Source organism: Serinus canaria, chromosome 3 (assembly GCF_022539315.1).
Source record: "Serinus canaria isolate serCan28SL12 chromosome 3, serCan2020, whole genome shotgun sequence".
Lineage (NCBI taxonomy): Eukaryota > Metazoa > Chordata > Aves > Passeriformes > Fringillidae > Serinus > Serinus canaria.
In genome coordinates this window covers 18,800,521-18,823,763 of record NC_066316.1, presented here as the reverse complement: position 1 = coordinate 18,823,763, position 23,243 = coordinate 18,800,521, and the positions used below count along the sequence as shown (strand labels likewise).

General features: G+C 42.0%; 2 protein-coding genes across 4 annotated transcripts in view; both read left to right on the top strand.

Annotated features, from left to right (window-relative positions):
* The window catches only part of MARK1 (microtubule affinity regulating kinase 1), a 55,800-nt gene extending 48,148 nt beyond the window's left edge, over nucleotides 1-7,652 (top strand). For 2 of the 3 annotated variants that reach the window (XM_030236249.2, XM_030236251.2), the window contains 4 exons: nucleotides 1,194-1,352; nucleotides 2,140-2,394; nucleotides 4,905-4,949; nucleotides 7,008-7,652. In XM_030236249.2, the coding sequence (XP_030092109.1) occupies nucleotides 1,194-1,352; nucleotides 2,140-2,394; nucleotides 4,905-4,949; nucleotides 7,008-7,362 (814 nt within the window). In that variant the 3' untranslated portion in view covers nucleotides 7,363-7,652. The remainder of the gene's footprint in view (nucleotides 1-1,193; nucleotides 1,353-2,139; nucleotides 2,395-4,904; nucleotides 4,950-7,007) is intronic. The other variant, XM_030236250.2, reaches the window with a different exon arrangement.
* A 4,173-nt stretch (nucleotides 7,653-11,825) lies between these two features.
* Nucleotides 11,826-16,714, top strand: C3H1orf115 (chromosome 3 C1orf115 homolog). The gene is made up of 2 exons (XM_050972946.1): nucleotides 11,826-12,185; nucleotides 15,195-16,714. Exons 1-2 carry the CDS (start codon nucleotides 11,898-11,900, stop codon nucleotides 15,312-15,314), a joined length of 408 nt encoding a protein of 135 aa, XP_050828903.1. The 5' UTR covers nucleotides 11,826-11,897; the 3' UTR covers nucleotides 15,315-16,714.
* Nucleotides 16,715-23,243: the final 6,529 nt, after the last annotated feature.

The following is a 23,243-nucleotide window of genomic DNA, read 5'->3' as shown; positions in this document are numbered from 1 at the left end:
TTAGTTTTTTGTGTATAGTTTCAAGTGTTTAAACAAAGGTAGTAAAAATCCTTTTCTGAAAAAAAAAAAGCCAACCAGATAACAGATGTTTTTTAGATAGACCATTATAATATGTATTACAGTACTTTTTCTGATCTGACAAAGATATTTTTCTTTCAAGAGATTTAATACATAAAATACTGTAAAGAGAAGGGACTTCTCCCAAAGTTTTTCATTTTACAGTTTATTTTTTCCTATAGTATTGAAAGAGTCTTAATCATTGATCCTTTCATGAGTGCAGTGAATATTGTGCTCAGTTCTTTGAGCATATTCTGAAAAATTAGGAAGAATTTTCTTATGAGTTATATTATTTGCCCTTCCTACAAAATGTTATGTTGCCATTGAATTTGGATTTGGTGCAGCTGAATGTCTTGTGCCGTCAAATTATTTATCTGAAGTCTTTACCTCTTTGCTACAGATATTTAGCTGTGGAACTCCAGTTGCTAATACATTATTAATGCAATTTCACTTATGCTTGTAGAGGCAAAGCTGCATTTTGCCTTAATTCATTTGATTTTTGTTTTAAAAATTAATGGCACAATAGTTTTGCCACTACTTTCATCTTTCTTGCCACTTAAGGAAGGAGAAATAAAAGTACTAATAGAAGGAACTGTACTTTGAAAGGGTTGACTCAGCCCAGCAGTGTCTGGAGGACACTGTCCAGAGGACGACAAATTGGTCCTTTAAAAACCAGTACTTCCAAGTGATAGTGTGACAGCATTTCCGATTGTTTCATGTTTCAGATGTTTGTTTTAACTGCAAATAAGGGTATTCACAGAAGGAGAGTCTTTTTAATCAATCTTTTTAAGTCTTTGTGAATTTCGTTTTCAATATTTTTTTATTATGTCCTGGTATTCATTGTAGTCTTTCTTCATTACTTTGAATAATGTGTGTGTAAGCTTTAATCATGGGAGGAAAGAAAAGGTCTAACTTAACATATATGGAGTATTTTTTTATGGATTCACATAATTTTCTTAGCATTTTGTATTCTTTACTTTAGCTGACTCAGGCAGCCTGGTCACTCAGTCTTCTGTTTAGTATTGCTGAGTTCTAAAAGAATAAATTAGTCCTTTTCTCTCTTTTTTGTAAAGGTTTTTACACTAACCTTTCTTTTCCCATTTGTCCATCCCTGCTTCCTTGCTACCTTGGAAAAGCCTGACAGAAATGTCTGCAAGCAGCACATCCTCTGCAGGCTCCGCAGTAGCCTCTGTCTCTACACGCCCTCGGCATCAAAAGTCTATGTCTGCCTCTGGTCACCCTATCAAAGTCACACTGCCGACCATCAAAGATGGTACTGAAGCTTACCGACCAAGGTAACAGATTAGTGGGCATTTATTTTTTGCTGTGCTCTTGTTCAGTTTGTGACAGACATCAGAGTGCTTATAATCCAGTCAAAACTGCCACATTGTATTCTGCTTTTAAACAGGAGCTTGCTCAAGTATTGTGGGTATTAAATGATGGTTTAAACCTGATTTTGTTCATGGCACATGTTTGTATACTGTTAAAGAAATTCCTTGACTGCCTCCCTCCAGAGACTTCTCGGAAATTTAAGTAGTTAAAAATTTGATTACTTTAGATGGGACTGTACAACACAGGCCACCATAAATTGAAATGAAATACTGGAATGTAAGCCTCTCTGATTTGTAGGTTGCTAAGCTCGTTGTCTGAAAGCACCATGGTATAGTTGTTCTTTCTATTAACTGCTTGAATAGCTTTATAGACTTATTTCCATCAGGTTGTGACTTAAGAAATATCTGTGAAGATTTTTGGGAGTGCATTAAGGGTGTTAATGAGCACATTTTTCCAGAAGAGAGCTGGGGACACTTTCAGATCTCACTACAGACTTTTTTAACCTTTTTCCTTTTGTCCTGTTATCTGTGTATACTTTTTTAACAGTTCTAATACTTGAGATAGATATAATCAAGAGATAATTTCATTGTAAAATCAAACCAAGTATGAATCCTAAAAGCAAATCAGTACCACATTCAGTTGTTTAAAAGAATCAAGAGTGGGGTTTCTTTCCTGTCTTTGAGAAACAGTTGCCATGTAGGAGGGCTTTTAGCCTGGTCTTTCTCGTTATTTCTGCTTCTGTTTGCCCAGCAGTGCAAGTCAAAGAGTGCCTGCTGCCTCCCCATCTGCTCATAGCATTAGCACCACCACTCCAGACCGGACCCGCTTTCCCCGGGGCAGCTCCAGCCGCAGCACTTTCCACGGGGAGCAGCTGCGGGAGCGGCGCAACGCTACCTACAACGGCCCGCCCGCCTCGCCCTCGCACGAGACCGGGGCGTTCGCGCACGCCAGGAGAGGGACGTCCACAGGCATCATCAGCAAGATCACCTCCAAGTTCGTTCGCAGGTTGGTACCTCGAGTTTCAAGAGAAAAAAGAATTACAAAAGCCCAGCCTGGAAGCAGCACTTTAAATGCTAAGTCTTTGACAATTTCCAGTTTAACTCTGAAGGAAATAAAAATTTAGTTAGGCTGCTGCTTGATTTGTCTGTTCCTTCCAGAATCTGCCTTGTTTCAATTCTGTGTGTATATTGTAACCATTGTTTGACCAGCTATTCTTCTTCTTTATCTTAAAGGAACAAGAGAATGCTGGTCAGAAGGGGCTTTTACCCTTGTTTCACGGCTGTGATACAATTAAAGTAAAATCAAATTCATTTAAATACTGAAAAGAGTGACTTCAAAATAAGTAATTATTTAATGCTAACAATATTTTACTTTTTTAATTGGCTGCAGTTTGTTGCAAGAATGATATTTACAATCTTTTTATTGCTGTGCTTAAAAGGAGTAGGTGTAGTTATTTCAGGTAATTCTAAAATCTGTGAATAAATGAGAAGTTAGAAGCAGGCAGAAATCTGGAAGTGGAAAAATAATAGTATTTCAGTATCATACAGCCTGTTTTATTATGTCAGCAGCTTCTTCAAATGTGAGTTCAGGTTTCTGAAAGAAGAAAATCCGCACATCCTGCATCTGCATTCATTCCTGTGATGATGCTATCACTAATAATCTGGTGAGGAGAGGTGCTGAGAAAGGTTTTCAAATACGCTGTTCAAGATCAAGTGACTGTTGACTTAGCAGTCACAAGAGCTTTTTCAAAAGGGGACTTAATTTTCATTTTGCCTCTTTCTACCAGTGATTTATCTATTAATTTCACCTGATGAGCTGAAAGTGCATCAGTGTGTGTCTAGTAATACCTCCTATGAAGACCTAAAAAGAAAAAAGTGTGTGAATTATTTTCTTTTTCCAGAAACCTGAACATACAGGACTGTAATCCTCCATTAGTGATATCTCCAGCACTTATATAGTTGTAAGGAGAGAATTGTTCTCTGATTTTAAAGAGCAAAAAAGTATTACAGCAAAGCTAGTTAACTATTGTCGGTGTAGATTTCTAAAGAGGAAGAAAGGTATTTTCTGTTGACTAACTAATCAACTTCAAGAGTACAGGCTACTTTTTTTGTGTTATAGCTCCTTGTTTTTTGCAAGGAATGGTATCTTGACTTTGTTTTTAAGAGTTAGATCAAAGAAATAATGTTTTCATTATCTTAAAATATTTAAATAATATTTTAAACTATGTGTTTAGAATTAAGATAACCTAACTTTATATATTTTAAGTTTATCTTAGTATAGAAGATTTTATACAAATTCCTAGTATGTTTTATAATGTTAAAAATATATTTTGTCATGGCATTGCAGGGTGTCTATTTGCTTTGTTAGTGGGGGTTTTTTGTTGGTTTGTTTTTGGTTTTTTGGTTTGTTTTTTTTTTTTTTTTTTTTTGTATTTGGGTTGTTTAAGACTTAGTGGCTGATTTTTACCTGGGTGGAGGTTCAAGGGGTTATTTTTTTACTGTTCTTTGACTTGGATCACATAACTTTTAACTTCTGTACTGTTCAGGAAATAATGATTTAAAGCATACTTTTACTAGAAGGTGTCATGAAAGACTTATTTTACTAAGTTTTGACAAGGGTAAATGCCTTTTCTGGTAAGTATACAAAATAAATGCCTAATGAGAATGCTTAGTGAATAGGGTATTGAAGTATTTTGAATCAATGATACTTCCCTGGTGTTAGTTACTAAAGTATTAATGTTTGGAAGGTATTTCATTAATTGTGTAATCGAAATTGGGTGCTAAATATTGGTACAGCAGCTCTAGGAACATACCTACGTGGCTTACACAATCTGGGAATTTATTACAAGTTGCTTCATACTAAAAAGACATCATATAAAACAGTTTCTTGCAAAGCACAGTTCTAATGCAGCAAGTTAAAGATACATTTAATCTCGTTCTCTGTTCTCTGGTCATCTCATTCAAGTCAGTGTAACAGCTGATGTGCTTAAAGTTAAGCAGATGTTGAAGTAACCTTCCTGAACTGGGCTGCAAACATTTGGTCTCACAAACTCTTAGGCACATCTTATTGTTAATTGCTTGAGTGTGCTTAAACATGGGCTTGTCTCAAAGTGCTTTCAGGGATACAAAAGGCCTAAACCACAAGGGTGCAGAGTGGAGCCCTCCTGGACCACCTTGACCAACTGCTCCTCTGTGCTTGCTGGAGTTACATGTGGCCATTGCTCTGTCTTCAGCAGGTTCAGAACAACACGTTAATATTGCCATCAGTTGGGGGAAAAAAATTTAAACAATTACATGTCCGAGCCAGAAAAAAACTAAGGTGTCATAAAGGGAAACTAAAATTACAGCTGTGAAAAAATTCTTTTAAATAGTATTAGGCTTAACATTATTATACTGATTCTTTTTTTTTTTTTTTTTTTTTTTGTCGGTAGCTATTTAACATTGTTCTAGGTGTAGGTTTTCTTAACTTTTATTTTTCACTTTATCATTGAATCTCAACCTTAACTTTGTTTTGAGGGATCCAAGTGAAGGCGAAGCCAGTGGCAGAACTGACACCTCAAGGTGAGGAGTCACTATTAATACTTCGCTCCTAGGTCTTTCAAATCAAGTGATTTCTTAAAGCCTTTTAAATCAGGGTGTGAAAGAGAATAGTGCTTAAATATTCTGTATTTCAAAAATGTTTTCTGTTTGGGGGGAGGGGGTCTTGTCAAGGTCCTTTTTATTCCTCATTTCTGCTTTCTTGCGAAGTATTTAATACAAAACTTTGTGTAAGCATATTCCTTTGAATAATAAAACCCCCTGTAGGCACTTAAAATCATGATTTGACTTACAAATATTTAATGGTGTTTACTTTTGGTTTCAGTGGACAGTGTAAATACTTTGTGTCTTTGTGTGTATGTATGTATCTATTAAATTTTTATTATACTTACATACTGTGCTCATTACTGAAGCTGCTGCTTGCCATAAGTAAACACCTTATAGTCCCTGAGAAATGAATGTCACTTGCTCTGAGAAATAAAGCAAGTGACATTCAGACAGAAGGGTTGATGACTGCCAGATACTGAATTTCTGTGGCAGCCTCTATACACAAATCTATAGATGCTTTGTTAGCAATAAAACATTCTTCATATGCTCATTTTCCAGTATATCTGCTCTTTTGCCATGTTTCAGCTTTTGGTGTGCTTAAGCACAGTGCATACCTCTTTATTTTTCTGCTTTCTAATGAACAGGCATTGCAGTTTGCAGCATTCATTCTAAACTGGTCACTTACAGAAAGTATTGATTTAGTTTTCAAAACAGAAAGCCTCTATTAAAAAAACCCAGCACATTCTTACCCAGATACACTGTATATAATGCACAATGCATTTATCTAAGTTAGCCCTTTTCAATTCAGAGTATCTTAGCTGTCAAATTATTGGTTATGGAAAGGGAAAAGAGACTGAGTGTTCAAATTAAGTGTAAAGTTGCTTTCAGCTCTTGCTTTCATTCTTTAGCTCTCTCTGCTTTTTGTCATCCTACAGTGTCTGTTTTGGGCTAAAAAAGTCATTTGAGATCTTATCCCTGCTCTATCCCTTAATATCAATGTGATTCTCTGGGGATCACACAAAGTTGAATTAAAAGTGCTTATTTTGACTCCTCTCTGAATAATGATGACAGTTTATAGACTTGAAATGCGAGCAGCACCTTTCCCCAGTGATGGATGGGGAGGCCTCAGCATCAGGAGTACCTGGGGCAAGAGCAGATAACAGCTGACTGTGAAATTACTTTAAAATAATTAGTGCTGGTTCTCAAAATGTTTTCTGCAATGGAACAAGTAATCTATTTGATAAGGAAACATGAGACTGGGAGCATTAATTGGAAATTGCTCCCTTGCAATTTTGTCCTTTATTAAATAAAATAGTTTTTCTGTATTTGTAAAATACTGATCGCTGTTTCTTACTTGTAAAAGCTGCTGGCCATGTACTCAAATGGTGATCAACAGGCTGTTCACAGCCAAATTACAGTCCAAAATCTGCCTCATCAGTTAAAATAAAACATGTTTTTTATAAGGTCTTTTGACACAGAGAGAGGTCAAAAATCTAAACAAACACAAAAGGAGGTGGGGGGGAAGGCAGAACAAGGGAGGGAATTAACTAAAGACTTGTGAATTGCAGGGTGGGATTTCTTCTTCTGCTGCTTTTACCATATGATTTCTGCTTCAGGATTGTGTCCCTCAACTTCAGTTTTGTTGGTGTATGGCATGCTCCAGATCATGAAATCAGCAGAACTTCAGTCATGCTTTTACATAGATTCCACTTTCTTTGGAGCAGTATAGAGTAATGTGTGTCTGCTGCAGTTCCCATTGCATATGTTGTCATCAGAACATTGTAGAGCAGGGGTTTCCAAACTTGCTTTGCTGCGTGCCACTACAGTGGCACGGTGCTTTGCTGAGCACCCGCACGCAGCAAGTGGGGCAGGGCTATTCCAGCAGTGTCCATCTCACTCCCTGAATTAGCTTGCCCATGACTTGTGGCATCTCAATGGCAGTTTAGAAACCCCTGTTCAAGAACTGAATTTCTCTCCTCTCTCTCTCACCTATACTGCTCTGGTTTTGATTTTGCTGTGTGTCACTTGTTCCAGGAGCGTTTCTGGGGAGCCTAAAGACAGAGAGAAGGAGGATAGCAAAGATTCGAAGCCACGCTCCTTGCGCTTCACATGGAGCATGAAGACCACGAGTTCTATGGACCCGAACGATATGATGAGAGAGATTCGGAAAGTGTTAGATGCCAATAACTGTGATTACGAACAAAAAGAGAGGTTTTTGCTCTTCTGTGTCCACGGTGATGCACGACAAGACAGCCTTGTTCAGTGGGAGATGGAAGTCTGCAAACTGCCACGATTGTCGCTCAATGGAGTTCGCTTCAAGAGAATATCTGGGACTTCTATCGCATTTAAGAACATTGCATCCAAGATAGCAAACGAGCTTAAGCTGTAAAGAGAACCTAAATTCTTTGGGATCAGGGAAGATTCATACATGATCTACACTTTGAATGTACTGGTTTCGCCTAATGTGATTGGCCTGTGAAACTCCCCATGTAGAAATTGCCCTTATTGCAATAAGGTTATACATAGTTATTCAGAATTGTAAAGTTAAATCCAGTATGACCTATATTAAATAACTGTAGCTAAAGAAGTTATGTTCACATGTACAGGTAAGTATATAGAGCATTCTGTTCATTTTATGTTCATAGAGTTGTATAATAAAAAGATGACTGCTTAAATTCAGATCTTGTATAGTTGTCTAGATTTCTGCACAGAAATGTATGTTTGATGCTTTGAGTTGGAAAAGTTCTTCCCTATCATTTACATTTTTGGTGGGTTTTATAAGTCTTACCTCTACCATGAGTTTTTTAAAAAACTTGTGTCCTGAGTCAAATGCACAAACTAGTTTTCACAACTGTAGCATGACCATTTTTAATTATTTCAAAATAGTTCATGAGTTGAATCAAAAGTCGATGAGTAATTGGCTTTTGTTCTACATGAGACTGTTCCTGCTTATCTTTGGCTCTTACCTTTGTTATTGGACAGTGTTTAGTTGAAAAAAAGAGACAAATATGTTTACAGTGTCAGCACTTACAGTTTAGAAACTTTGTTCTGCCTTTGGCCGGCTCAGAGCTGTGGGGGAACAGAAACCAGGCATGAGTAATTTCTGTCTGCAAATTCCAGTGCTTATTCCCATGGCCCATTAACAAATGTAGCACCAAAATGGAGAACCGGAATAATTTCATTTTAATATCTTGGTGTAAAATATCACTTATTTGCTGCCTTCAGAATACTACAAATTCCATTTTATGGAAATCTATTAACATTGGGACTGTTTAATAGCACAAGATAATCTGAAGTGTTGACCAGTTGTGTAAGTTAATAATACCACCTCAGGAATTAGCTTGGCTTTTGGAACATGTGCCCCCAAAGAGTACATGCAATTCCACATGATATTTTACAGCTAAACATACATTGTTTATAATGATAAATTGTTGATTTATGCTTTTGTGGTTGTACAGTTTGTTCCCATGTAACCTGTTTGTGTTTAATATTTTACCAGATTTTTTGTATTTATTCCACATCATTATGCCTATAATGTGCAGGTTTGTAATTAGGCACTTGCCTACAGAAAAGGAAAAAAAAAAAACAGCTCCACTTTTTTTTCCTTCATAATTAATGATTATAAACTATGTAAAACCACTAGTACTGGTACATTTTAATACTTGTTCTTTTGTACTGAATTAACCATAGAGGTTGGTTGTGCAATGTTATTTAATGTCGTAATTACTGTAATATCAACATATGGGCCCCATCTGCACACTCTTGTGAAGAATAGAAAATTCATTAAAAAATCGTCACTTTAAAAAATAAAAATTAAAAAAAAAGCTGTGGTAAACTCTGTAACCCTAAGTTAGAAAGCTGTAAGTGTAGTAAATGTGCCATTCTCTAATGGCTTCTTGACCAAGACGGACTTTACATACTGTACTGTGATGTAGCTTTCCTATGTAAAAGTTATGTTCGGAAATGGACGTGTATTGTTGCCTTAGAAAAAGGGTGGTGTTTGGAAAGAAAGAACTGTAGCCCCTTTTTTTTTTTTTTTTTTTAATCTGATGTTCATTGAACCAAATCTGATGCAAGTCATCTTGATTCACTGGTGCACTCTATTAAAACTTACTTGAACAGTTCTCATACTAAAATACTTGTTGTTTGCCCTTTATAAAAGCACAGTCATTACTGCAGGTAGCAAAACAGTTTAAAGGTACACAGGCTCCATCTTCAGCATGGTGTGAATTCCGAATTAGCATTGCATGGATTTAGTGGTACTGCACTGTTCAGAAACTATTGGTGCTTTAGCATTGCTGAGAAATGGATGTCCAGGAGCTTTTACAGGAATTCACCAAAAATTGATCTGGGGAGGAGGGGGTTATGTGTCTGCTCAATTTACCCATAAATGTCTATAAGTACTCGATTTATTCTTAAAAATACATAACTGGAATGTAATCGTGATGCTAACCTAAGGTCATGTGTGAACTTGGTCATGAAACAAAATCCTTTGCCTTTTCAGAAGGTTCCATGGAAAAAATATAGGTCATGCTGTGAGACAGTAGATTAAGTACTTAGGAGAGCTTCCTGCTTTACAGGCACCATTTATTCATGGCTAACTTTGCCCTAGATTGCAGCTGGTTTTCACTGCCCCGTGTAACCAGAGATGTTCCATAAAACACACATAGCTTTTCCAGAAGACAGAGCTGACAAATTTTAGTTCAGCTTTCCCATGAAATTGGCACTGCCAATTTAATATTTATATATCAGGGCAGCTTGCACATGGTGTTCTGTCCAGTGATTGCCAGCAGTGTGAAATTGCTCTGATTCCTAAATGCTGTGCCCTCTTTTTGCCTTGCTGGAAGATCAGCTGTGATCCACCTCATGCTCTCAACAGCAAATACACCTGGAGCTTCCTGAAGGACACAGTCTGAGTGTAAAAGGTATAGGTGCACACAAGTGCAGCATTTGGCTTTCCAAATCTGCTGCCCCAGCAGGAGTAAGACAAGAAGATCAAAGAAAGCAGTTCTGCAAAAGGTCTCTGGTTTTATTGGCAAGGAGTCTTCTTAGACTGGGATCAGCGAGACAGTGCTTACCCAACCTCAGTGCCTGGTTCTGGGATCCCTCACCAGCTGCCTTGTGCTGGACCTGTTCTCTATCAGTTACTCCTTAGGTACGAGTTGGATAAGCTGCATTTCAGATCCAAATGTTCCCAACTTCCATGTGGGAAGGGACTGGTGTGGCATTTTATCAGCACAGCTTTAACTTTAGAAATACAAAAGAGTTTTTAAATACCACATCAAACTTCCCAGCTTGAGGCAAGAATAGGGATGCCTCATATCTTCAGAGACCTTATGAATTGTAATTTGTTGGTAGCATTTCTGGGGGGTGTTTGGGATGGGTGGAGGGTGAGCAGTGGGGTTACTGCATGGTTCAGCTAGTCAGGGTTTGGGGGCTTTTTGCATTTTTTGCTTTGAGGTATATAATTTTCAAAACTAGTGCATCCCTTTTCACACAGTCCAGTTTAAAAACATTAAAATTTATATAAATCAGTGAAAATACAATAAGCAGTCATTCCTGGTCCACTGAATGAATGACACTGCTGGGAACCAGGTGGCATCATTATGCCATATGGATGATGCTAAAACTCCATGAATGTTTAGACATAAGTTTGGCATCTGATGTCATACACCTGAGGGTACCTTGGACCTATTCATTGCAGAACATGTAATGATTCCCCTGCCACCATGCAAATGGAGACACTAAATCTCAGCTGAGAGATGTAGTCTTTGAGGTGCTTTTTTTTTTTTTTTTTTTGATAGCTGAGTTCTGGAAAGGGAAGTAAACTTGCAAGGTACAAACCAAGTCTATGGGGAAAGGCCTGCCTCTCTTGGGAAGATAGGGAAAAATTATCTACCTCAGAGTTTCTCATTTACTGGGATAGAGCTCTTCTCCTGTAGTGAAAATGACTTAACTCACACCTTCCACCCTTCAGGGACATGGCCCCACTGCTCTTTACACAGCTTTCTGGAGCTGTGAAGATGGTGAATCACCATCCTTGGGGCAGATAAGACTGTGAAGTGCAGGATTTACTTTCTGAATGTTATGCACACGTCTTGGGGAGATGCAAGGTTCAAGGCTTTTTTTCTTCGTAAGAAAAATACAGGGGAAAGGTTTAGTCTGCCCCGTGTTGCATCTGCTTGTCCAAAGTCTTCACATGCATATCAAATGTTGATAAATACACCAACCGGTTTAATAAATTGTATCTATCCTCCCTGTACTTTTTTGTGTTTCTTGATGTGCCCTAGCTGAGGAACACCGCTTAGGAGAGGCAGCTGTTACACTACAGCACCCCAGCCGCGGAGGTGGGTCTATCACAGCCTCCCCCAGCATCTGAGCAAAGCCACTGAGAAACTTCGTCGCTTTCCACTTGCCCAGGGGTATTCGAACGCAGCCCAGGACGCAGAAGAGGCTGTTCATCCGTGGCTTTGGTAGGAACACCTATAACAGAGCGATGTGCAAGGAGCTTGGCCTTTTTCTCTGACGGGGAGAGAGCGTTACCTTCTGGAGCAGTGCTGCCGTGGGCCGGGGCAGTGCGTGCGGAGACACAGAAGGATCTTCCAGGGGTCTCGCCGGCCCTCGCGGCGCCGAGGCCGAAGCAGTGGGGCGCAGTGCGGGGCTGTGCCGCCTCGTCAGCGCTCACCTGTCCCCGCTGAGCTGACGGGCTTCAATCCCGGGCTCCCGCACCAGAGCGGCGGCAAGGCCAGGGTCCACAACCAGGGACACCGCCAGCCCTCGCCCGGCTGCCCCGGGCCGGGGCGCCTCTTCCCGCGACTGTCCCGCCCCGGGGAGGGGGCAGCGGCCGCCTCCGGCCACACCTGTGGCGCAGCGGCGGAGGAAGCGCCCGAGGTCGGTGCAGACGGGTCGGCGCCCGAAGGCACCATGACGGTGGGTGCGCGGCTGGGCGCCAAGGTGAGGGGCAGGTTCTCCCGCCGCGGGGCCGGCGACGACCAGGTCTCCATCCTGCCCGGCGAGGAGGAGGAGGCGACGGCGGCGGGGTCCGGGGTCAACGCGGGGGCCCCGCGGCCGGCGGCTCTGCAGGAGGAGGAGGAGGGCTCGGGGTGCAGGAAGGTGCGCTTCGCCGTCCTGCCCGGCTCCTACGAGCCGCTGCGCCCGCCGCGGGCTCCCGGCAAGCGGCCCTACGGGAAGCGCCTGAAGAAGTACGGAAAGGTGAGGACACAGCGCGCCCTGGACGGCCGGAGCGGGGACCCTTGACACGGGGATCCTCGGTATGGGGACCCCCGGCACGGGGTCTGCGGTGCCGAGAGGGCAGCGGGGCCTCGGCTCCGACAGTTCCGCGGGGCTCTCGGAATGCCCCTTATCGCGTAGGCATTTCAGAGCCAGCGCCCGGCTCCGAAGTGGGGTCAGGGCTAGCTCTGAACCTGCCCGGGAAGGAGCCGATGCTGCTTGGGGGCGGACACCGACCGTCGCCTGGATCAAAGAGCACAAAATCTGTCTGTTCGAAGTGAAAATGACCCTAAGCTGATCCATGTGACGAGTGCTTTGCCTCTCTTGGTTCTGCGTTCCTCGGCGTCATATGTTTAAAACTATTCCTTAAAACTTCCAATTAATTGCCTGCATTTTTTTCCCTTCCACTGAAGTGCCCGAAAGAAACTGTAAACAGCCCTGCAGGACATTCCTTGGCCAAGGTGACCCTTAGAAATCACTGCTGTGATTTACAGGAAAAAAACCCAAAAGAAAAACAACAAAAAAAGAGAAGGCATCTTGTTCTTCATCTGTAACAACAAATTTGAATCAAAATTGTTCTTTTCCTTTCCTGTTTGGGAAGTCACAAGTCCTACAGTCTGGTGGTTTGGTTTTCCTCCCACCGGAAGATGGGTGCCTTTGGTTACAAAACTGCAATGTGGAAGAATTCTATTGTTTTTCTCTTGTTCATGTCACTTAAGTACCTCTCAGGTATGTCTTGGATGTTCGTGGCAAAAAATAGTTTCTGTGTTAGCAGGAGAAACCTGTCTGTTGTCAGGAATCCTTTCCTGCTACTGAGATTACAGATGTCAGCATGACATATGCCTTTCTACTACATTCTATTAAAAAAACCCATGATTTTGGTAAAGATACGCTTGCTATGTCTGACATGCAGAAAATGCCATTAAGCCTGGCACAGTTACTTTTGAAATTCAGTTTACAGATGCCAACATTTTCAGGAACTGCCTCTCAAATCCTACTGTTTCATAAAGAAATTAACAGAATATTTTATTCTTTTGTGATGAATTTGATTTTTTGAGTTTCCAGCACGGTGTTTTCCAGGTCCCATGCTGTAGGAAGTTGTCTCAAGCCCGTAGGCCTAATCTGTATGGTGCAGTTTTGTGAGAATGGTGGCAACAGGTCATCACTTGGCTGGTGGTGCTGTTGCTGTTGGCTTTTAATGGTGTTTAGAGCACAGGCCAGTTCTTGGGCACTGTGTATTCCCTTTTGTGTTGGTTAGATGAGACTCCCAACACGGAAGGGTTGCCAGTTTGGCTCTGGCATAAAGAACAACTCATCAAAGAACAGGTGAGGTCTGGGTAAGTGAAGGGCAGGAAGGGGGAAAGAAGACTCCAGCGTGACATAGTGATGTGGGAAGGGAAGGCCCCTCCTTCCTTCTCCTCCTCCAGCCTCAGGATTTGCCCCCAGGCTCCAGGCACCTTTTTATTTTGGCAGCTTAACTCCTTTTGAGTAAGTTTCCATGGGAGTAAAGCCAGCAAAGTTTAACTGTGTAGCAGCATCATGACAGCTAAAGGTTTTTATGTGCCAGACCCTCTGTAATCCAGCTTTAAAAAAATCATAAGAATATAAAAGATATTGACTGGATTTCACTGATTTAAAAATACTTACTCAGATTCAGTTTTTTCCATATTATAAGAGGTCAATTTAATCTAGTCCTACATAACCATAAGGAGTTACTAACAATTAATTCTGATATTCCTCCAAATGTGACTACATTGTATTAATTCCCCAGTTGAGAGCAGCCACATGAGCAAAAACTGTCAAAAATTAAATTTAAATTAGATTAAGGTTTTCAGTTCAATAATTCATGGCAAGTTTATCTCTAGTGCAGTACATAGATGAGTTCCTGAATGTGTAATGATGTGGACCAAAACTTTCTTATTTTGACAAAAAAAAATCATATTTTGACAAAATGTTGTTGGGGTCTCTAGCTGGTCAGAGCGACCCCAAGAAGTGTTCGGAAGTCTCTTTTCCCTGCCCGGCGCTTGAAGAAGGAGTCAGGGCTCTTCATTTCTCAGTCTCAAGGTTGTTTATTGTATCTTATCTATAAAATTTTCTTCCTGCCCAGCCGAGGTCCGCTCATCAGGACAGTCAGAGGCACTCTGCCTGCCCCCAGGATGGTGTTATCTGTATATACTACAAACTACATATAACGTGTTTGCAATTATTTTCCAATACCTATCACCTATGTTAGACAGTGAGCTTCTACTCTAAACCAATCTAAAAGTGCCAACATCACCAGTGAAGATAGAGGTGGAGAAGAAGAAGAAAGGCTAGACACGCCCAAATCCCTCCATCTTGTCCTCAAAAACCCCTATATTAAAAATCCCAAAACCTACATTTGCACCCAGTGCTAACTTTATTATTACACTATTTAAACTGCTGTGGCTTTTAGATCTTCATGCAAAGGTAAATTTGCTCCACGGTTCATAATTGAACCCACTGGTGTTCTGGGCTGTGTGCCAGGGTCTCTGAGCCCCCTGGCAAGGGTCCCAGCTACTCCGGACTCCCAAAGGGATGTCCTGAGTTCTGACAAAAAGTAGTGACATTTTCATAAATGTATTCTCAGTGATTCCTGCCTTCTTGTTCAGCTCCAGTTTTAGCATGTTATGAACTTCTAGGAATTGCCAACATAGTTAGAACATGTAATGTGGGAATCGTGTACTTCTACAAAATAGGGTGAACTTAAACTAATTTTATTCTTGAATAGAATCACATGTAAAAGCCTGGCTTCCTGTGGAGGCTGCATCCGTTCAGTTTAACTATACCCTGTGGGTGTGTAGGCCTATATAAAAATAGATGGTAAAATGTTTTTCCACTCTCCAGCCCTCGTTAGCCGTGGAGGAATTTCATTTTCTGGGGCCGTGACATTGGCTGTCAGAATGATTTTATATGAAGGTATTTTTTTTCACCCTGTCTTTTTTTATCCCTTTTTTTCATCTCTCTCCCCAGAATGTCGGGAAGGTTCTGCAGAAGGGTTGTCACTACTTGGTGGTCGGCCTGCAAGGATTAGCAGCAGCCTATTCTGCTCCCTTTGGAGTGTCAGCACATGTGGCATCTTTCGTCCGCTAGCACAGCTCCCTGTGCCCCACAGGAGAGGACACAAGGCCATTGCTGCTTTCTCAGGATTAAATTTGAGACCTGGATCTGAAAAACCTCTTGGACCAACAGCCCTGAGCCCCTGCACCAGACCCTTTCCAAGACTGAGTGCTCTTCTCTGAAAAAAATCTGGTGCTTTCTAAAATCAGATCAGGTCAAAGAAGTGTAAACATGAGAAAATAATCTTTGAATAATTGAACTGAAGTTTGTTTTCCGGCTTGAGTTGGTTTTCCAGAGCTTCCTGCTGTGTGGAAGGGAACCAAGGATGGATGGAAAAGCATGTAGATGTGGGAGAGAGAAATTAAGGAAAACAGAGGATGGCAGAGCAGCTGGAGTGGTGGAGATGAGTTTGGGTAGTGAGAAGAATTGTCAAAGCAGTGGAGGAAACAGATAACAGAGGATTAGGAAAAGATAGTCTTTGGTTTTCTGAGAATCTGAGTTTTTTACCTGAGAGGGTTAAGATTATGAATGTACTTAAAAATATACTTGGACATAAATGGAATGTGGCCTGGGACATGGAGAGCTTTGCTGCATCATGGTTTTTCATTCCAAACCCTGGACATAATGAGCCTTTAAATAATCATGAGAAAGATGTAGAAATACGGCAAGAAAATGAGGTGTATATTTGTGATTTTAGGGTTTTAAAGGCTCACTGTGATTAACATTTTAAACTTTTCCTCTGCTACTATGAAATCTGCATATATTTTTTTACTGGGAATGGAGTTTATATGTGATATACCTGATTCTGGAAGCTGGGGCATTTTACACCTAATTCTACAGTGTTCTCAAGGGCAAAACCAAATGATTGCCAGCTGCATCTGAGAAAAAAAATATAAATACAGCATTTGGTATAAGAATGTACAGGTGTGATGTATGAGAATGGGGCCAAATAACCTGCCAGCTCCAGCATCATTTCTGCACCTGGAACCTGTAAGCAGAGTATGTTGATGTCAGATGGCTCAGCTCAGTGCTGCAGATGCAGCAGCTTCCATGTCACACCTCCAGGGACATAAATCGTGTATTGATGACACAGGAACAAGGTGGTTTATGGGCCTTAAAAATTTTGTGGGGTTTTTTTGTTTGTTTGTTTCCATCAGTCTTTTGTATAGTCATAAATTACTTCCCTGCTAGCACTTTCTCTGTATTATATATCTTTATCGTTTTGAGGGTGTTTTTGTAATCAAGGAGTTGACTTAACTGGAAAAAAATGCTGTTCACTTGCTTACTTTGCCTTTTCAGAACAAAGGAGTTTGTATGTCTTGGCAAACCCCACTGCATTTCCTTTAAATGTAGCAAATGAATCAGATGGAGGGGGTGAGGCGGGGTGTTATGCTCTTTTCTAACTGGACTGTAAATAAAAGCCATGAGATCCATGTCTGTTTTTACCTACACATGTAAGTAAGCGTACAAAGGAGGAGTTTCTCAGCAGCAACCCAGCCAGCAAGGGGAAGCTGCAGTGTAAACTTCCCCACGCTGTTTTGCCTGTGGCCTCAGGGCCCTGGTAGGAGATGATTGTAGCCCAGACCGTGTAGAAATGCTCAGGAACAGCAAGGCGTGGAGATGAGGCTGCAGAGGATCTAAGGCTGCAGAAGCTGGGGTAGGAATAGCCACAGAGGGATTTTGCTCATTGATTTCATACATTCAGTTCTTTCTCTAGAGGTCTTTTGTCGGGACAGACTGTAGTAATCACATATCCTCTGAAAAGAGGGAGACATAGCTGTCCCAGGATTTTCCTGGGAAGCTGTGAGAAGCCATGGGAAACGTAGAGAAAAGAATTAAAACAATTATTATCTCTCTTTCTGTAACCATTTTTTTTTTGTTTGTTTAGAGATATGGCTCTCCAGAGTGTGCTGTTTATAGTTCACCAATAGTGTGAGAGGTTTTTACTTTGAAGACCAACCAAGTCTCACCTTAGCAAGTCACATTACAAGAGGATCTGCTACTTTCATTTAGCTGGCCTTCAGCCTTCTGATTCACCTTCTGAAGAATGGAGTCTTTCATTCTGTCCCTGACTAGACAGCATCAGACAGACCTGTCCCTCTTATCTGCCCCACCAGCATGCCACAGGGCTGTTGATAATGCAGTAAGAACACCCACATGCCAGAACAGCCTGCAGAGTTTGGGATTAACTTTAGATTTTGTTACACCACTCCATGTTTTACAGTGCTCTTACAGCATAAATCATTAGACCTTTTTTTCAAATTACTTAAGCCATGCAGGAAGAGATTTGTGTCTCCATTTTTCTGTGTGGACTGAGTGTCCCATCTATTTGTATGTCCCCTGACTAGTAAAGCTGCTCCCTCATTGCAACACACGGAGTCCAGCCCATTCACACTTTCCACAAGGGTAAACATGAACTTTAGCTCCTGAACTGCTCAGCACACTGGACTTTTGCCTGCTGACATCCAGCCTCTGCTCACCTGGTGCAACTTTAGGGGAATAACCTGGTTCCTATCCATACAGAACTTGAATGCCATGTCAGTGGTGCCTCTGTGAGCCTGAGAAAAGCCTCAGGCATATTGGAGAGTCAGCTTTGGCTGGCCAATGTTTCTAAACTAGACCAAAAACAAAGAAAGAGGACAAAGAAAGAAAAAGTAAGTGACTAACCTGTGTTGCTGTAATAAACCAGCTAATGATTCATTTTCCCCCCTCAAAATGTACTGATGGTTCTCATTAGGTTACCAATTAGTGCTGTTTATCAGTTCTCCTTGAGTAGTAATTCACTCCTCAGCTCCTGAAGGGAATTTGTGAGGCCAAGCCTTGGCCTCAGGGTTTGCTACTCTCTTCATTAGCCCAGGTCACTAAGCAGTATCTAGAAAATCTGAATCCAGAGGGTGAGGTTCATTTTTCAGCTGGGTGGATGGCAGAGGGCTGTACTTCTGTCAGTCATGGCAGCATCTCTGTTGGGCAAGGTCTGGCTTGGCTATGGTGCAAACAGGTGGAACAGGGCAGGTCCTGCAGCTCTGTTGCTGAATGTTGTCTCAGTGATGTGAGAGATGAGGAAATATTCCCTGGCCCCCTCAGCATCAGCTGGCAGGTCATCTGGTCTGCCAACAAAATGGGCAGCCTCCGTCTGAAGCGGAACTGCCATGCTGGAAGTCTGCCTGTGAAATGAAGGAGAGCAAGACGTGGTGATGGGGAGGAGGATGGGATTGGTGAAGAACCTGGCAGGTGCCAAGCCACGAGGGCAGTCTGGGACTGAATCTTGGCTTTGGCATTGGTGTTATGTATTCTTGGCAAGATGGTCCTTGGAGGAGCCACCCCAGCAGGGACAGCTTTCAACCCACAGGTGCACACAGGCTCTCTTATTAAAACAGGCTTGTCTGCAGCTGAACTCTTGGTGCCTCTGAGGTACAAAATAGATGTTTGACTTGCTCATAAACAATGTGGGATGTGGTGGATACCATGCTGAGTACATGGGGGAGATTTGATTTGATGTTTGAGCTGGACAAAATATGTTTCTCCTTTCAGCACTTTGCATGAAACCTCTACCCATGGCTTCATTTGCCAGGTTTGTCTTCAGTAGTGTGCTGCTGTCCTATCTGGTTCCCTTCAGATTCCCATATACCTTTCACTGTGCTTTACAAAAAATGCCAGGATAAATAGGTTCAGAAAGGTGAATACACGCAAGAGTGGCAAGAAATACATAGTGAATTTGTCCATGCTTTTCTCATCAACAAACTCCACTAACCAGACAGACTGGCAAGTCACTTTTACTTTAAATTCCTGGCTATTCCTGGTGACTGCCCAATGAGTCACAGAACAGAAAAAAAGCATATTTCTGCCTGTTTTGCCAGAGTATTTAATTACTTCTCTGGCTTACTGTAGGCTCTGAGGAAATGGCAGAGGACTCAGAGCTATTGTCCTTTGTCCTGTAACATTAGCAGCAAGGAAGCACTCTTGCACAGCTTGCTTTGGAAGTGCAGTGACTGAGGAAAGCTGTACCACACCACAGCACCTCAGCACTTCCAGATCTTTGCCCCTCCCAGGTCATGGATCACTTCAGTGAATAACGTCCTTTCTGATCTCTGCCTGTCTGTAAGACTGGGAAAGGGAAAGGTTTTGTTTTGGGGTGCAGTAAAACCAGTTGTCTCTCTTTCTCTATCCCAAGTCCCTTGTTAGCTGAACACTGGCCTCTTCTGAGACAAAACTGATCCTAAAATATGCACAAAGTTGCTGCAGTTACCTATGCAGTGTGTGCTTTGGAAATCCTTTTTTCTTCAAGGAAGAGTAGAGAGCCTGAAGAACTTGTAGATAAATGGAGATAATTAAATTAAGAGAAGGTAAAGGAATAAAATCCTTCCCTTTTTTCTCCTTTTAAGATGTAGTATTAGGCTGCCAGGCCTGTTTTGGGGTGAAGTCTAGACCAGGCTCAGAGAGGGCAGTGCACCTTTCTGAATCCTGCAATGTGCATGAAGAGAGATACAGAGCTCTGGACTTGTTCAGCTGGAGGAGGGAATACTTAGGAGAAACTTGACAACAACTTTTCAATACATAAGAAAGGGCTTCCAACAAGATGGAGCCAGGCTCCTTACTGAAGTCTGCAGCCAGACAGCAAGAGGTCATGGTCATAAATCCAAACTGCAGAGTTTTCAGCCAGAAACAAGTCAGGGAAAGCAGTAACATGATCATTAAGCATGAGAAGAGGTTACTTTAGGAGGCTGAAGTTTATCTGTGGAGTGTCTCAAGGCACAACTGTACAAAGTGGGATGCAACCCAGTGCAAATGCAGCGTTCACCCTGCTGTGAGCAGGATACTGGAGGAGAGACCTCCTGGGCTTCTTCCAGTCTGGATGAGGTTGTGAGTGGGATCCTTCCGTGATAAGCAAAAAGCTGGTAATTTACCTGCTGTATGGAAATGTAGAAGACTGAGCTCCTCACCCCTGCTAGAAGCACTGATGTGAAGAATACAGCTTTGCTTCTGGTAACAAGGAGCGACTGGCGAGGGTGGCAGCACTGACTGAGGAGCAGCTCATCTTCCACCACTGCTTCCACTTCCCTGTATTCTGCTGGCTGAAAGGCTGTTGTCCTTTACTGCCATCTCCTGGGAAAAAACCCACAGATTTCCAGCCTCTTCAGCCTGCCACGTAACTGTTCTACGTCAGGGATATCCCGCCTTTCCCTAGGCTGGCTTCTCTGTCCAGAGCCATCCTCAGGATGTGGGGTCTCAGCAGTGTAACGTCCACCAGTGTGTTTCCTACCCATTGGAATCCTGAGCCTCCTCTGCCCATGTGTTTCAAATATAAAGCCATAGGAAGATTGTTCTTATGTCGGTTTCTTTTTTCCTTCAACACTTAAAAATGCATTGTACTTTGCCCCGAAGTTCTTGCTGCTTCTCAAAAACATTCCTTAAGGAAGATTCACTGAAGGGAAGGGAATGAGCCATGGTCACTTCTAGTTTCTAAATCTCATTTTTTCTGGAGAGATGACAGCTGCCCACGAGAGGATGTGTAATTTTGAACTGGAGGTTGGCAGACTGGAATGAGACCCCCACCCAGGAGTGCCTTGGACCCCAGCTCGAGCAAATCACAAGTAGTTGCCTCCTCAAGCTTTCTGTATTCCCCTGTTTCTGCTTCCCGTAAAGGACTCCTTGCCCCTTCCTTTCCTGGGATACTGAACTAGCATCAGATTGTTTTTTCAGCTGTGCCTGAAAAAATTAGGGTGGGAATTAGGGTGGGAACTTTCCTGTCCTTGGTGAATCCCATCCTGCCCCTTGATGGCTGATAAACCAGAGCTATAGAAGTGTTAATTTTTGTGCTGCAGAACAAATGCCCTGCTCCCCCTCAAAGCCTCTCCTTTGGTCCTTACCTGCCCTCCCAGGTGACACACAGTTCTACCCTGACTCTTCAGACACCTGTAGCTGCTGATGGATGTTATATTCAGATGGAAAATAGCATTTACAGAACACTGGGAAAACTCATAACGTCAACAGCCTCTCTTACTTAATACTGGGCCAAACATTTGCCAGGAAAAACAATTTCTGTGCTGTCCTGGTGCACTTAGAGAGACTGAAGTTTAACTTTTGATTGGAAGAAAAAGAGAATTTTCAGTTCATCTTCCTATATGTCTGGAATGACAGCTGATAACTACCAAAGTAGCTGATCAACTCACCCGGATTTTGGGTATAAATAATTCTCTGCAGAGGAAAAACCTCATCAAAAAGAGAGATCCTTTTATTTCTATCGGAATAATTACCAATATAGCCGGATGGGACATGCCTGAGCTTGTCTGGCCCTTGGTGCTGAACCAAATAGCAGCAGCTGTGGTGTTTTTACCCCAGAGACACTTTTGGCTAGCTGTGTGCTGCAGCTGAGCGCATGGAGGCAAGTCCAGGCATGCAGGAGCTCTGGTGATGGCAAGATGGAGCCTCCTCCATGGAGGGTCTGTTCCTCGGGTTTCCCTCTGGCGGTGAAGCTTTAAGGCGATGGTGAAGGAAAGGAGTTGGTTCTGATGGAGGGTTTTGATCCAGAGCTTTATTCTAGCCCAGAGGCCTCTGAATCCAGCAACAGCTCCAAAAGAACTCCCAGACTGCGTCATTGCTGTTCCTTTTAACCCGGGGAGAGGGGCAGGAAGGGGTAGGAATCCCACCAACCAGGTACATAGAAGGAGATCTTAAGGGACAAAGGACACCTGGATGGTCCAATGCCCCCCCAGGGGTAGAGGGCATCCTTTGAATCTGCCAATCACTCAACGCCCTTCTGGAATGCCAGGATTGACAGACACTACTTGGCAGAGTTCAGGGAGGGGAAAGGAGATGTTATTGATACACTTGGGAGGGAATTATCAGGGGAGGGACCCGAGGTTCTGGGGTAACCCCTGAAATCACAACACAATATATTTCTTTGCTCTGGCTTCATTAAAAGGCATCTATCCTTAATGACTCTACTTATGACTATCATCGCCAGTTACTCACCTGAGATTTTTCCACACATGAATTTCAATCAGCTCATTTCTAGTGCATGACTCACTGAACTCTGATATCCTTCAAGATTTTAAGAGGAAACAGCAATGCTTTTATCCTCCCCTCCTCTCTGTGAAAGTATTTTTTGAAATTATTGTCCGTTCTAACTTTGGAAAAAGGATATAATTTGTGTGTGTGTGTGAGTATAATGTGATTTTTATTATATCGTGTTGAAATCAGCATACTTTGCCACATTATCCCCTCATCCCTGCCTTTTGCTGAATTATCAGAGAGTCACTGAAAAAATAATTGCCATACCCCTGATATGTGCATTAAATTCCTTTACTGAGACAAGCCCAGGCTACATTTAGCTCTATCCTAACACAACGACACCTAATTGAGGCCAGCATTTTGCTGTCTTTGTCACTGTTTTTTCCCATAATGTCCATCCAAACCTCTCCCTTCAATGTGGTAATATATACCTTTCCAAAGTACAGCACTGTGTACATATTGAAGACCTAGAAGATCCACAGCTGCGGTCTCTTTTTTTAGTGGAAACAAGTAAAATTGTTCAACTCTCTTCATCATTTGTCTTAGGCCTCTGATTGAGCTACTGCTAAGAGTGTATAGGTTTGTCTCTAGAATTATCTCGAATTGCCCACTACATCTGAAGGCAGATATGTCTTTTACATTCTCCATAAAATTTTTTCCTACCTGAAAATTTGTCCTGTGCTACTGAGTTAACACCATGCTTTTTAAAGAAATGCCAGCATCATTCATTTTCATGATTGAGAGACCAAGCCCCAGTTTACTGCAAGATTGATGCTGTGAATTTTTCATATGATCAGACACATTTTAAGGAAACCTGAAACAAGATCCTGGTGCAGAGAATTTCAACATAACTGTCCTGCACTTTGATGATGTTATCAGCAATTGAAAACATGATCATTTGTTTTTAAGGACAGGAATACTGTGCCTGCTCTGGCTACAACAAACACAGCT